Source organism: Hevea brasiliensis, chromosome 14 (assembly GCF_030052815.1).
Source record: "Hevea brasiliensis isolate MT/VB/25A 57/8 chromosome 14, ASM3005281v1, whole genome shotgun sequence".
In the NCBI taxonomy this organism is placed as follows: domain Eukaryota; kingdom Viridiplantae; phylum Streptophyta; class Magnoliopsida; order Malpighiales; family Euphorbiaceae; genus Hevea; species Hevea brasiliensis.
Genome location: NC_079506.1, coordinates 6,441,329 through 6,457,624, shown reverse-complemented (window position 1 = coordinate 6,457,624; position 16,296 = coordinate 6,441,329). Strand labels below are relative to the sequence as shown.

General features: G+C 35.3%; 1 protein-coding gene across 2 annotated transcripts; it reads left to right on the top strand.

Annotated features, from left to right (window-relative positions):
• The first annotated feature begins 1,159 nt into the window (after positions 1–1,159).
• LOC110659975 (phenylacetaldehyde reductase) lies at positions 1,160–3,063 on the top strand. Of its 2 annotated transcripts, none has more exons than XM_058134890.1 (6): positions 1,160–1,389; positions 1,496–1,665; positions 1,748–1,936; positions 2,045–2,207; positions 2,441–2,627; positions 2,761–3,063. In XM_058134890.1, exons 1-6 carry the CDS (start codon positions 1,272–1,274, stop codon positions 2,906–2,908), a joined length of 975 nt encoding a protein of 324 aa, XP_057990873.1. In that variant the 5' UTR covers positions 1,160–1,271; the 3' UTR covers positions 2,909–3,063. The 2 variants fall into 2 exon arrangements, with proteins under 2 accessions (XP_057990873.1, XP_057990874.1); XM_058134891.1 differs by having other exon boundaries at positions 1,178–1,389; positions 2,764–3,063.
• The last annotated feature ends 13,233 nt before the right edge of the window (positions 3,064–16,296 follow it).

Genomic DNA, 16,296 nt, shown 5'->3' with positions numbered 1-16,296 from the left:
CATGGATAAATCTAAAATATGAATTTCGACAACTAATTTTTTCATTAAACAAAGAAAAGTATCTTCTCTAAAAAAAATAAATTAAATAAAAAAAAGTCCAAAATCTGCATTGGCCCTTTATAATAAATTCCATGTTTTTGTTATTTATGAGTAATTTAATTATCCATCAAATAATTTTTGCTTAATTAAGAATTTAGGGTTAGGGGAAATAATGAAATAAGTTTTTATACTTGCAATTAAGGCTAAACAAGTCTGAAATTAAGTTTTTAGTTAAATAAGAACTGAATATTTTAATTATGATTAAATAAATTCTCATTTAATAAAATATTATTTCTTTAATAATAAAATATTATCTTTTTAATTTTAAAAATTAACATTATTTATTATTTTTAATTAAAATAAATGAAAAAAAGAAATTGAAGAATAAGATGAATAAAAATTATTTAATATTAAACTTATTAGTTAATTTTTATAATAACAATTAGATTTATTTAGCTTTAATTATAAAGATTTTAAACTTATTTAACCTTTAACTGAAGTATAGGACTTATTTGATCCTCTTTTTATTAGGGATTATGTGAATTTTAATGTAAAATTAGTTTTAAATAAAATTAAATGAAAAAAAAATTATATAGCCATCCAATTAATTTGAAAGGCTTGGTTATTATCCCATTATCAAGAAAAAAAAAATATTCACAAAAGGAATGTGAATACATAAATTTATATCAGGCGTTGGTTTAATGGGATTCACAGGTACTGCCTACCGACCTAACGACTGACATGAATTCATATTGTATAGCAGCAGCACTCATGCCCCACCTCGTCCCTCTTCTCTTCCTTTGAAGCCTGTAAGGCCTTTGGGGGTTATTCCATTTTTGGTTCTTTCCAGATTTGGCTGTGCTAATTATATGTGAATTCTAATTGTCTAAGATTCGGCTGGGTGGGTCATGATTTGACAATTTGGGTGGATAAATAAAGCACAAAGCTTTGGGCAACGAGTTGGTACAAGTTAGAATTAATGGCAGCCAGTTTAGGTCAAAATAACTCAACTAGCATCCACCTTGAAAAGTCATGGCGTGTGCCCTTGAAATCATTGTATCTTAGCTCATTGCTTATGTGGAAGTCCAGTCAGAGCTCATTGCCGACCTAAGAATGCAAATTGGTTATCTATATATAGAAGCCACACGTAAACACCTACAGGCATGAATTATCCTCAAGATTTTCAACTGAAATCAGAATCTTTGCTATAATAAGTTTCTTAGAGACAGAATATGAGTGGAGAAGGAAAAGTGGTGTGTGTAACAGGAGGTTCAGGTTACATAGCTTCATGGCTGCTCAAGTTTTTGCTCCAGCGTGGTTATACAGTTAAAGCCACTGTTCGTGACCCAGGTGATCATCTTTTGTCTTCCTTGTGTGACAGATACTCTCGACCAATGAACTTCTGTAATATTTATTTCTCTTCTTGTTTGCTAATTTTTTTCTATGCATGCTATAGATGATCCTAAGAAAACAGCACACTTACGTGCTCTTGATGGAGCCAAAGAAAGACTTCACTTGTTCAAAGCAAATTTACTGGAAGAAGGAGCTTTTGATGCGGTAGTTGATGGGTGTGATGGTGTATTTCATACAGCTTCTCCTGTCATTTTTTCAACAAATGAACCTCAGGTAAAGTTGCTGCATGTGAATTTAAATTGTTCTTTTATGCCCACTGTGTCTTATTTTAGCAGTCTGACGCTGAAAATTTCAGGCAGAAATTCTTGAACCTGCAATAAATGGAACACTAAACATTCTCAAGTCATGTGCAAAAGTACCTTCTGTGAAGAGAGTGGTTTTAACATCTTCAATCGTAACAGTAATGCTCAATGGACTTCTGGCCTCTGATGTGGTAGTTGATGAGACTTGGTTAGCAGATCCAGCTTTTTATCAGGAAAACAAGGTACTGTCCGCTCAAATTCTGATGAAGAACACTATCTGTTTGTATGAGAAGTTTTTCTACTAAATTTCTTCTTCATGGGTTAATCTTAATGTTTTTGGTTCTTTCCAGCAATGGTATGCTCTTTCAAAAACATTAGCTGAGGATGCTGCCTGGAAATTTGCAAAAGAAAATGGAATTGACTTGGTTACAATGCATCCAGGATGGGTGATTGGTCCTCTCTTGCAGCCAACTCTTAATATCTCTGTGGAGATGATTCTGAACCATATAAAAGGTACTCTTCATAACATGTTAGACCTTCTCACTTCAAAAGCTGATTTTTGAGGTTGGTTTGGGTTTTTAATAAACTCCCTTGCATATATTTCACTTGCACCGCTATAGAATGCTTGCTTTTCTTCTTAAATTTATTCTTTCCACAAAACTTCCACAAGGGGAAAAAATAATCTGGTTTAGCTTAAGTAGCTGGTGAAAACTACCTGTGAATGAGTTTCTTTTCTTTATGTGCAGGATTGGAAACATTTCCAGATATCATTGACAGGTTTGTTGACGTTAGAGATGTTTCTAATGCACATGTTCAAGCATTTGAAAAAACTTCAGCTAGTGGCAGATACTGTTTGGTTGGAAAAGTTGGACACATCTCTGAGATAGTGAAGATTGTGCATGAACTTTACCCTACATTGCACCTTCCTGAAAGGTAAGTTGTTACAGATGGTGATGCTAATCTTGATAGCTATCCAGGTGTTAATATGATTTGTAGCAATTTTTCTGGTAAAATTGCAGAATTTGGACAAGGTTTACTTAATAATTTTTTTTTGTTTCTTTCATAGCAGATGTGAAAATGTCAAGCCTTTTGTACCAGAATATGAGGTTTCCAAGGAGAAAGCTAAAGCTTTGGGCATGGACTTCACTCCTTTAGAGGCTACCGTTGAAGACACCATTGAAAGCTTGAAGGAGAAAGGCTACCTTGAAGTCTGATCTGAATAATGGATTTTTTTTTATTATTATTTTTAATACTTACAGTCAAATATTTTTGAGGCAATTTATGCGAATTAAACTAAAACTCCTCTTAATAATGTATTCTACTTTTCAAATGCAATAATAATAAATTATATGATGTTGGTATATTGCAATTCTAGTATGTTTATTTGGTTGTTCTGTTTTGGTAGAAATTCTATTATTATTATTATTATTGACTTCAATTAAAATTAGAATTCAAGATTTCATGGTTCTTGAAACGATTGTATTATCGTTGAGCTAAAATTTATTGATAAATTTTTTTTAAACTGCATTGGTCAAATTCTATTGTTCTTTTTGTACTTTGAGGATTTCATTTTATATTAAACTCATGTTTAATTATCAATTTTCTCAGGGGTTATTCATTTTTGTTAAGATGAATATATTTTGTTCCTATCCCAAGAATTAATGTTATATTTATTAATTATTATATTATTATGATCTATGTTAATTTAGGCATAAATATATTTTATTATAAATAACTATGTATTCTCTGACTTGGTGATATGGCCCAACCGCAAGTGCACGGGTCGTACAAGTAATATAGAAAAGATATCGTTCCCCGAGGAGTTGTGTTAATGATTGAATTTTTTATATAAAAATTCTAACTAATTTGGACTATTTTTGAAATTAAAGTAATAAATTGATGGCTATTGAAGTGTGAATTCTATGTGTGTGAGATTAATAGTCTATCCAACAATGTATTAATTAAACTAAAATTGCATCAAATTAAAATAAGCAAGTTGAAATATGGCAAAATTTAAAATGGCAAGCAATTAAATTCAATTAGAAATTAACAATGATAAAAAGGCGATTCCGGAGTTCGGGAGTTCATATTCAAGCTATTTTGGGATTTTAAATTGGTTATCCAATCTTGTGGAACTTACGGGTTTTAAGGAGATTAATTTTTAAATCCTTTGAACACCCTTTCGAGTGGGATAAAGAGTACCTTAATCAATCTAATCCTACTTTCGTGAAGTTAGAGTTAATTAAGACCCATTAAGTTCCTTAATTAATCTGTAAATCCTCTTAATCCTTAGTCTATTTTTAGATCTAAGTTAATTAAGTCCAATTTCTTGATTATCTATCACAAGGCTTTCTCCTTTCGGTGCCTCAACCATGGATTAAGAACATCACTTAATGGGATCCTATATTAAGCATGTCATTAAGCACACAAGAAATGAATAAAACTCATTAAGACCACAAAATATGGATTACCCAATCAAAATCCATAAAATATCTCAAATATTACATCTCAACTCCAGAATCTAATGAAAACTACTCACTATCCATAATATTTACAAGATATTCTGAGTTAATATGGAAATAAAACTTTAATCTAAGCTAAGAACTAAGAAACCCAATACTAGAAAGGTAGGAAAAGTGCAAGAAAAGAAAGAAATCTCCAAATCTGGTTGGAAATGGTGTGGGAGACGATTTTGACTCTTCAGCTGCTGCCCCCTTCCTTTTCCTTTTCTTCCTCTCTTTCCTCCTTCTCTTTAAAATGGAAAAATGGGCTATTTATAACTTTTTTTCTGACAAGGAGCCCTAAAATGGTGTGTTTGAGGTGTGATTTTCTGAGAGAATCTTCTGCTAGCTCATCAATGAAGTCTTTATGGGACTGCATAAGTGGACTGCATAAGTTATGCAGTCCCTTATGCAGTTTTTGGCTGGTTTCTGGCTCTCTTATGCGAAACTGCATGACCAAGGGCATAAGTTATGCACAATTCTGTGAGGTTGTATAAGGGAGGCACGAATCCGCATAAGTTATGCGGCAACTTATGCAGATTTCGGCAGGTAGTGGGGACAGTTTCTTCTCCTTATGCAGAACTGCATAGCTTATGTGGCAAGTTATGCGCAATTTGGCCAATGCATACTTCAACTTTGAAACTTGTTTTTAACATCTTTGGCTGTAGAAATCACTCCTCAAAAGTAAAATTTCTTTTTAGCCTTCAAAAACACTATTTTTCCAACAAAACAAAGTAAAAATTACAAATTAATCCAAAATTGGCAATTATGAAAAACTAACTAAATAACTAATGAAATTAGCTAAAAGAGACTAATAATCAAATAAAATGGCTATGAAATTAAACCTAAATGACTATGCAAAATGTATGCATCAAATACCCCCAAACTCAAGCTTTTGCTTGTCCTCAAGCAAACTTTAAAATGTAATGCAATTCTTAGGGGTGCCTTATCCAAAGAGCTATGAAAATCACCTATTAAAGTAACTTAACACACCATTAGCCATACCAACAATCCATATACCCATCCTTTAAAATACAAAGAATCTAATGCTTATCCAAGCTTTCACCGCTTAGCCATCAAGTCAATTATCATTCAAAATTTCCAAACCAACCAATCAAAAGAGAGAGTCATGCTCAGAAGGAATTCTAAGACAATCAATAGTCAAAGTGTCTCTATATAGAATGATAGAATTAAATGAATGAATGTATAATTTTCCAGTCCCATAGGCAAATTCCCTACTCCTATCTCCACTAATGTAGCAAGTGCTATCAAGAGATCAAAGGTCTTTTTAGGGATGTAATGGGGCCATGGGGTTCAAAATGAGGCTAAGAAGAAAAATGGGTAAAAAGGATTCAAAGCATGAGAATATTTTCAATCTTGACAACATAAGGTACACTTCTTATTTTATTATTTTTTTTCTTTTTCTCTTTTTTTTTTTTATATATATATGGATGAGAGAAATACGCAATGAGAATTGTCAAGTGCTAGCATAATTTACAAAACACATAAAAATGGAGGGACATTTTGATACTTTAGGCTTGTATCTTGCATTTTCTCTTGATGATTGTCCCTAAAAATGCCACCCCCAAACTCATTTCTTTTAATACTTTGGGTGGATTTCTTTCAATTTGAATAACAATAGTGAAAAGCACATATACTAGCACTTTTACAAGATGACAAGCATTTCTTCTCCCTTTTATTGTATTTTTTTCTTTTCTTTTCTTTTCTTTTTTTTTTCTTTTTCTTTTTTTTTTATGTACCTAATATTATAAATAATTATTTTCATGAAAGGGGTTGGAGTGTTTGGTTCATTAGCTAGGTAGCAATAAGGGTTTCAAGAAAAATTAGGGATATAAAAAGGCTCAAAGGGGTTTGCAAGGGTCAATTTTAATTAAGAAAAGGGCAAAAGGTTTAAAATGAGAAGGTTTAAATCAAAGAATGCCTAATCATCTCTCTTTTCAAGTACAAGCTGGTATTTCGCCTTGAAAGGTTTAGAAAATTTGTTCTAGGATTGGTGAGACATCATTTAACTACCTTATATCCAATAACTCCCTCTAAACATTCCAATCTCTAAAGGACTAGTTGCGTGGCTTTTTGGCTAAGAAGATATAGGCAAGGGATAAACACTTCAAAACTTTGCACCTCTTAGGAAACTTTCAATCCACAAACCCAACTAAAGGTAAGTCAAATCACTCTCATAGGCAACTTTTCAATACTCAAGGGATTTGGCAAAAGATTTTAATGCATGATGTATAATTCCTAAAAATGAGCAATGCATTAACTAAATGGAGGAAATCTATTTGTGTGCAGTGTGTACAATTTCTACGTGATGTATAATGTGTGTGTAAATGTGTTATGTATATGTATGTATGGATGTATATGTAAAATATTGACAATATATGTAAATGGAATGGAATGAGATGTTCCTATACTCAAAATGTGAAAAATGTAGCAAAAATCAAAATGCACACCCCCAAACTCAAAATTGGACATTATCCTTAATGTGTCAAGCAGTGCATTATCAAAACTCAAAGCAAAGAGGAATTACCAGGAATAGTGAAATTTAAGAGCAAAAAGAAAGAATTACCTGGTATAGAGTAGATGAGAATTCAAGAGATAATGGTGATGCATAAGAAGCTGCACAGGTTATGCAGAATAAAATGTTGTGAAGAACAGGTGCATAAGGAGGGTGCATAAGCTGTGCAGTTCTCCATGAGTTGCATAATGGACTGCACAGGCTATGCAGAACATTTGCATAAAGAGTTTCACAGCCTGTGCAGTATATTCAAAAGCTGCTGTATAATGATATAGCAAGGAAAAATGTGCAAACACCAGTAGAAGCATGCAAATATATACAGTGTATGGACAAGTATGCACAAAAGGGCAGTAAAGGCAATGAGAATCAATGAAAAAATAATGGAATAGCCATCCAATAGAACTTTAAGAAAACAGAATTCAAGACAAACTAAAATTGTTTCAACAAATCCAAAAAGAAAAACTCCTAGAAGTTTGAACAAAATCAAAATAAAGACTAATCTAATTCTATGGTTTTGCCCTTGTCCAAAGATGCTGTTAAAGGACTGGATGGAGCTGGCTGTGATCGAAGGGGTGGTTCTGGAGGGGGTGATGGAGGTGGAGGTGGCATTCCCAGAAAAACCATGAGCTGCTTCATCATCTCTTTAATTCTTTCTGCTTATATCTCTGGTTTCCATGACAAAATCAAAAAGTTGATCATGACGATCCTTGAGGGTTTCGAGACCAGATTCAAGCTTTCTATCTACAAAATATATATCATCACTAAGCCTTTCAAGATAGGTGAATAAGGCTTTAGTGTTGAAGGGAGGAGGTGCTGTGGATGAAGAGGGTCCAGCTGCAGAAGGTGTAGGCTGTGCAGAATCTGCTGGGATGTCCTGTGCAGACTGAGTGGGTGGTGTAGGTTCAGTAGAATGCTGTTGGACTGGTGGGACAGATTGTGCCTCTGGTTGTGCAGTGGGTCCTGTGTCTGCTGCTGGTTGTGCAGTGTCAGAAGGTGGCAAACTGAATCCAGTTTTGGATAGGTGTGTAGCATCAAAATATAGAGTGTCTGAAAGTGCTGGTAGAGGATGCTCTTCCGGATTAAAACCAAAATGCTTGGCTATAACAGTTATGAGCCCACCCATGACTATGTCACCTATGGATTTGGTGGCAATATGTAACACATGCTCACAAAAGAAGTAACCAGGAGAAACTTTGACTTTGTGAATAGCACGCCATAGCATGAACAATTCAGATTTTCCAACAGCACCAGAACTAGTTCCTCTGCCCAAGATAGTGCTAGCAATAAGCCTATGGATAAATCTAAGTGCAGGGTCTAGTATTTGAGAGGTCTTGGATCTGCCAGCAGAAAAACTCTGAGGTTGGTTTGTGATAATCCTCCAAAACTGAGCAGCATTCCAAACACCTTTATTTGCTACCTCTACCCCTGTATATGGTACCCTAAATAGTCCATCAATTGCAAACCCAAAAATGCTATGAAATTGGTCTAATGATAGCTCTCTATTTTGCCCCAAACATCTAAATTTCATAGTTGGCTTGTAATCTATCTCATGCAATTTCAGAGTAGCAGAAAATGAGGAAATAAATTCCAAAACTAGAGCTGGATAAACTAGTTCTTGTTTATGCACAAATTCCATCCAACCCAAACCATCAAGGTAGGCAACAACATTATCAAATAAACCAACTGATTAGAGGGCATCCGCAGAAATGTACCTTGTGGGTTGCACCTTCCTGTCCTTAAGTCTCTTAAAGGCTGCCTTGTGAGCTGCATCAGGAAGGGGCCAAGGTAGTTTGGATACCTGTGTTGTTGCTGAAGGTTGCTTTTTGCTGGAAGAGGGTGATTTGGCTTGTGGGGTAGAGGTAGAAACGCCAGCCCCCTGTCGTGTGGAGGCTGAAGTTTTGGGGTTTTTGGGTGGAGGCTCTGAAAGTGGGGTGGTGGGTGGGTCTTTGCGTTTTGTGAGAGGTGGTGCAGAAGCCATGGGTCAGGTAGATTTTGACCAGATTTTCCTCTTATAGGTGGCTGTGGGAGGTGGTGGAGGGGTTTGTTGTGGAGGCGAATCGAGGTTGGGAGGCCGCATTGCCAAGGGCGAGACTTGGAGAGGGGAGGTTTGAGGGGAATGAGGAGGCGATTCCATGGTGTTGTCGACGATGGAAATGGAGGAGGTGATGGAGAAAGTAAAAGAGGTAGAAGGGTGCTAGGGTAAAGGGCGGCGAAAAGAGGAGTGGAGAGGAAGAGGAAGAGTAATGCCGGGATAAATGGACTGGGGGGGGGGGGGGCGTGAACAGGAACGACGGGAAGTGGGAGGTGGGAAAGTGGGTGCCGAAAGATTTTTTTGATTTGCACAGGACTTGTGTAAAACTGCATAAAGAGAGAATGAGTGTGCATAAGTTATGCACTCTCTTATGCAGGTTTCGGCTGAAAGAGAAGTTCAGAAAATGTGGTCATCAAATGTGCATAAGCCGTGCACTCCCTTATGCAAGTCTCGGCAGGTTTTGGATTTCCAGAATTGGTGGTTATGCGGAAGTGCATAACTTATGCACTCCCTTATGCAAGTCTCGGCAAATTTTGGGTTTCCAGAAAAGTTGGTCATGCGGAAGTGCATAAGCTATGCGCTCCCTTATGCAAGTCTCGGCAAATTTTGGATTTCCAGAATTGGTGGTTATGCGGAAGTGCATAAGCTATGCGCTCCCTTATGCAAGTCTCGACAAATTTTGGATTTCCAGAATTGCTGGTTATGCGAAAGTGCATAACTTATGCACTCCCTTATGCAGATTTCGGCAGAAAGTGGAAAGCAGAATTTGAGGTCATGCAAGAGTGCATAAGTTATGCACTCACTTATGCAAGTCTCGGTAGAAGTGAAATTTGGCAAACATGAGGTTGTGCAGAATTGCATAAGCTATGCACATTCTTATGCAGATTGCAGCAGAGATGAAAAATGACAAAAATTGTGGTTATGCAGAACTGCATAAGTTATGCAGTTACTTATGCACAATTCAACAAGATTGAGATTACAATTGAAAATGATTTGCAAGTGTGAAAAATACCCTAGAATGAAGAAATATAATTATATGAAGCATAAATCATGAGAAATTGTCACCAAAAACACATCAATATATACAAAATCCATCAAAATTGCATCATGCAAGCTTGTAGAAGTGAGTTCTGTATAAGAGACATTTATGAATCATGCCATTTCAATTCAAATTCTGCAAATCAACATTTAGCATATTAAGACTCAATAAAATCTGTATAAAGTTGCATCTATCCACAAATGAGAATGGACTCCCCAAGTTATGCTAAGAAAATGCAATATATCCACCTTGAATCTCACAACCCAAATAAGCTCAAAACTACAAAAATGACTCACTTACCATCATATTAACATGATAAGCACAAATACTTAAAAGTTACACACCCAACCTCACAAAGACACATAAGCCATGTGCTGCAGACCCTTCTTTGCTGAAAATTTCATTTCTTTTCATGAACCAAGAAGCAAACCTGCACAGGTTATGCAGCGAAAATAAATCAATCTTGGGAGAGTTGAAGGACAAAATTTCAGATTAAGAGTCACTCCCAAGCAGTTCACCAACCTTCCTCCATTGAAATACATCTACAAGGGACAAAATTCAACAATGTCAAAAATTGAATTTGGGGAGATTTAAGATAAAAACAAAAGCAATATAAATAAAAGTAAATCAACAAAAGGAAAATAAAAGAACTTGGGATTGTCACACCTTACCCCTCTGTAAGGCATAACATGATCCCGTAAAATATCTAATGAACTACCGCACTTCACCTACCGATAACTCATTAAGTAACCTAGAAGGGATTTTAAATAATTTTCTTATTTTTGATAAGTGGTGAGCATTTTCTAATAAGTATTTAAAACATTTAGTTAAAATTAAAACTAGTTAATATTTTTGGTCCATTTTAGTTTTCCGCAAATTTTATAAAAATTTTGACAGAGTTTCCTCTGTATTTTGAGAAAACCGTTCTTCGAATACCTGTAAAAAGCACTTCTAAAAATTTTTCTCAACAACTGCTTCAATTTCAAACTCAATCTCAATCAATTTCTCAACACATTTATCAACTTTCAAATTTCAAATCCACTATCAAAATACTCGCAATCCATTTCATTCATATTTCATTTGAAACAAAACAATTTAGATACATCATTACAACATTTACATTAAGAGAATTCCAAACTGCAATATACATTACAACTTTATACACGTTTTATACAAACTGCTCAAGACCCATTTTTACATGTCCATATATTTATGTGCAATATATATACATCAAAAGAAATATTTACAGTTATGGTATAAATTATACCCGAAGACTTCTAGCTGATGACTCCTTACACCTCAAGAAATTTCACGCTCCTCTAGTCTCTCAGATCTCACGACAAAGAATAGAAGCTATCGCTGAGTACTAGGACTCAGTGGTGCACAACATACTAAAATAATCTTTATGCAGAACATAATCACATTTATTCAAAAATTTGACTAAACATGAGCATTAAACACAAAACATGAATTATGAAATTTTAATGCAAATCAAGTTCATTTCAAAGTATCAAAACACATTTCATAAAACCCACAGTTAGATCACGCCATTCGAAACAAATAGAATCTCAATAGCCAGAGGCTAAAGAGAAATCACATCACAAGGCTAGCTAGCTCAAATATATGGATATCCATTCACATCCTCTTCTACTGGCACACCTCAACACTTCTCCAGATAAGGAATCAAAATTCGAAACAAATTACCCCCACTAGTCATGCTAGTGAGGTGTTCAAATATATGGTCATGATACTGTGGTTTCAAAACTTATCTTAACAATTTGCTAAACATTGTCATTTCAAATATACACAATAACTTTCACAATTTAAATCAAAACATCATAAGAAGCCATAAATTCAATATTTCACATTATTCAAAACAGTATGCAAAAGATGATTATTAAAAAGTATACGTTGTGCACAAACCTCAAACGAGTCGCCTGTTGGCCTTGACTCGACTCCTCGGGTTCTGTCCCGGTATTCTTTTCCACTGAAATATGTAATTTTACAATGTTTCAGTACTAGAACTTAAAATAAATCCAAATAAATTTAGCTTCACATTTACCTAGCTCTAACGTGTTAAATTTGACGTTCTCGAAATTTTGTGTTTCGGGTTACTATTTACTGCACTATTCAAATCAAATTATTGACTTTCTAAGGCTTAATAGGTATGGGAACTCCAACTTCACCCACATACCACATTTTGGTCATTAAACTTGTTAGTTTTGGTCATTTTCTCAAAGCTTAGGTCATTTTGGCAAAATTGCCAATTTTCGGTTTTGGTGCTCCGAAGTTGCACTATTCCATTGGTCGATTTACTGTTGGAATTTGACAAAACTTCCTTCATAGAAAATGTTCCTTATTGTCTTAAGTGTATTCTCATTTGTGGATCACCTCAATCGGAGTTTTGTAGCTCAAGTTATGGCCAAAATAAAATTACTGTTCACGTGCACTGTTCATGCTGAGATTTTGGGTTCTGGCAGATTTTGATCCAATTTTGGTCAGTAATTTGATCAAGTTAAGTTCATAATTTGGTCTAACTTTCTTCATATGAAATGTTCTACTATGTCTTAGGTTTCCATCGGTTCAAGAATCGCCTAAATCCGAGTTTTCTAGAGAGAGTTATAGCCATTCAAACATTACTACTCAAATGGAAATTCTGCAATTCGCAAGTACAGTAGTTTAACTTTGCTCAATGATTTGATTAGGTTAATGGCATAATTTGGGTTGGTGTTCTTCATGAAAGTTTTAGATCTATATCTTCTTTAATTACGGTTAAAATTTCAGGTCAATTTGACCTACTTAGCTCGAGTTATGACCAACTGTTCATTTGGTCAGTTTGGTGCAGTGGCAGCCTACTCTCATTTCACTTTGGTCAATTGGTTCACCAAGTTTTAGTCAGTTTTTGGCCATGGTTCCTTAATGAAAATTGTGCTATTTTATGTCTATTTTCATCCCCAATTGGTGGTATATCAATTGGACTTGTAAAATTTGAGTTTTGGTCCTTCAAAGTAGGTTTGGTCATGCTGCTAGCAGCATGACCATTTGACCTACGAATTTGGTTTTCATTCCAATAATTCCCACACATCTCTTTTGGTCATTATTGACCATTTTTCATCTCATAATAGACCAAAGTCATCATTTAAGCATTTCTCCAAAATTTGGTTCACAAACCCTAGCATTCAAACCCTAATTTCACTACTTTGTTGCCATTAATAAATTCAAAATTCCAAACTATCATCATTCAACTAATTAAGTCTTTTAAACTTATTTTAACTCATTTAATTCATGCAATTCATACTCCCTTCAACCAGGCCAAAATTTTAGCAATGGTCCTTGCCCATATTTGTTTCATTTAATCAAGTTCTAAGCTCACTTAAATACCTAAACATGCATTTGAAGTAGAAAATTGAAAGTTAGCACACTAACCTTTGCTTTGGATTCTAAATCTTCAATTTTCCTCTCCTTTTCTTCTTTCTTTCTTGTGCTTAAGTTGAGATTGTAAGGTCTAGTGAGGTATTTAAGGGAGTTATGTAGTTTGGGTGAAGGAATTTAAGCTTAGATGTAGGCTTAATGAAGGATTTTCATGGAGAGTTTATGGGGGAAGGATGGGGCGGCAACCAAAGGAAGAAGAAGACTTTTTCTAATTTTTTTTTTCTTTTGTTTCCTTTAATCTTATCCCTTTTTGAAGACCAAAATTCCCAAATTAATAAAATAATTTAATTAATCTTTTATGACATCATTCATGATGTCATCACCTTTGACTTTTCTAACTTTTCTTTTTTTTTTTTCTCTTTCTTCTATTTAATTCTTTAATTTAATTCCCAATTCCGAAATTTTCTTTTCTCCGATTTTATTTGACAGTTAGGTCAGGAGTCAGCTCTCGGGGTCAATTGACCAAATTGCCCTTCGCCGATTCATCCCGGTTTGCAAATAATCCAATATTTCTTCCGGCTCCTTGACCTAATTATTTGACTGGCTTAACAGTTCTTTTTCGTGATTTTCTCTTTTCCACTGTGTTCATAAGGGTCCTAAGGACAGCAGCGTCACTTTTTACGGTTCGAAATTTGAGTTTAAAATGACTTCGTTCCAGGAGGTCACTCATCGCTGTGACTCTCGGCTCGTTTAACCTCTTATGTTCTGTTTTTCTTATTTATAGTTAACTAATTAAACATTACTAATTATTTGTGTTTATGGCTTCTCAAGTTGTCTTAAGTGTGGCCCTAATCCCAATAATTGTCCGGACCGGCACTGGTCACCGGAACAGTGAAATCTGCCAGGCTATACAAACGGGGGTGTTACAGGGATGCCTCCCAAGAGGGCTAATTTATAGTCCTTAGCTGGACTCTTCATGCATTTCACTAAAAAGAGGTGAGGGATTGGAGAGCTTGTAACAGCTTGCTCCCTTTATTGGGTCTCCAGTTATGTAATGTTTCAATCTATGCCCATTGACCTTAAAATTCCCAGATTTTTCACTCCAAATTTCAATTGCTCCATAAGGGAAAACCTTAGAGACTCTATATGGACCAGTCCACCTTGATTTAAGTTTTCCAAAGAACAATTTCAATCTTGAGTTGAACAACCAAACTGAATCACCCTCTTTAAATTCCTTTTTCTTAAGATGCTTATCATGCCAAACTTTAGTTCTTTCTTTATAAATATGGGCACTTTCATAGGCATCCATCCTCAATTCTTCAAGCTCATTAAGTTGCAATAGCCTTTTCTTACCAGCTTGCTTAAGATCAAAATTCAAGGTCTGAATGGCCCAATATGCTCTATGTTCTAGCTCCACAGGTAAATGACAAGACTTACCATACACCAACCTAAAGGGAGTAGTTCCTATAGGGGTTTTGTAAGCAGTCCTATATGCCCATAAAGCATCATCTAGTTTGACAGACCAATCTTTCCGAGAATTGCTCACTGTTTTCTCCAAGATATGTTTGAGTTCTCTGTTAGAAATTTCAACTTGTCCTGAAGTTTGAGGGTGGTATGGGGTAGCTATCTTGTGCACTACACCATACTTCCTCATTAAGCTCTCAAATTGCTTATTACAAAAATGTGAACCCCCATCACTAATTACAGCCCTTGGAGCTCCAAATCTACTCAAAACAAATTTCTTCAAGAATTTCACTACCACTCTAGCATCATTAGTTGGAGTTGCAATAGCTTCCACCCACTTTGACACATAGTCAACTCCAACTAGAATGTATTTATTACCATATGAAGGAGGAAATGACCCCATAAAATCTATTCCCCAGACATCGAATAATTCCACTTCAAGAATATCATTTAGGGGCATTTGGTCTCTTTTTGATAAATTTCCACTCCTTTGACATTTATCACATTCCAACACAAATTTCCTCACATCCTTAAAAAGATTTGGCCAAAAGAAACCAGCCTGCAAAATTTTACTAGCTGTTTTAGAGATTCCAAAATGTCCTCCATAATCAGAAGCATGGCAATGATGCATAACACTCTGTGTCTCCTCATCAGAAATACATCTTCTTATTAAACCATCACAACATCTCCTAAAGAGTAAAGGATCATCCCATCTATAAAATTTTGCATCATGCAAAAACTTTTTTTTTTATTGTCATGTCATTCCTAGAGGTAAAACTCCATAAGATAGATAATTCACCAAGTCTGCATACCAAGGTAGTTTAGCAACAAGAGAGAAAAGTTATTCATCCAAGAAAAACTCATCAATAGGGACTTCATCCATTTCTTCATCATCCAATTTCAACCTACTAAAATTGTCCGCAACTACATTTTCAGCTCCCTTCTTATCTCTAATCTCCAAATCAAACTCTTGTAGCATCAGAATCCACCTAATGAGCCTAGGTTTAGCCTCCTTTTTACGAAGTAAATACCTGATAGCAGCATGATCTGAAAATATAACCACCTTTGAGTCAATAATGTAAGGTCTGAACTTTTCCAACGCAAAGACAATTGCTAAGAATTCCTTTTCAGTTGTTGCATAATTTGTTTGAGCCTCATCCAGTGTTATACTAGCATAATAAATAGCATAAGCCCTTTTGTCCTTTCTTTGACCAAGAACAGCTCCAATTGCATAGTTGCTAGCATCACACATAATTTCAAAAGGTAGGCTCCAATCGGGCGGTTGCATGATTGGTGCAGTGATAAGAGCTTGCTTCAACCTGCAAAAGGCATCCAAACACTCTTTGTCAAATACAAATGGTATGTCATGGCTTAACAAATTAGATAAAGGTTTAGCTATTTTAGAAAAATCCTTGATAAAGCGTCTGTAGAACCCGACATGTCCTAGAAAACTTCGAATTCCTTTGATATTGGTAAGAGGAGCCATCTTCTCTATCACTTCAACCTTTGCTTTATCAACCTCTATTCCTCTGTTAGATACCAAATGTCCAAGCACTATCCCTTCCTGAACCATGAAATGACACTTTTCCCAGTTTAACACAAGGTCAGTATCTGCACATCGCTGCAAAACTTTAGAAAGGTTAGCCAAGCATATGTCA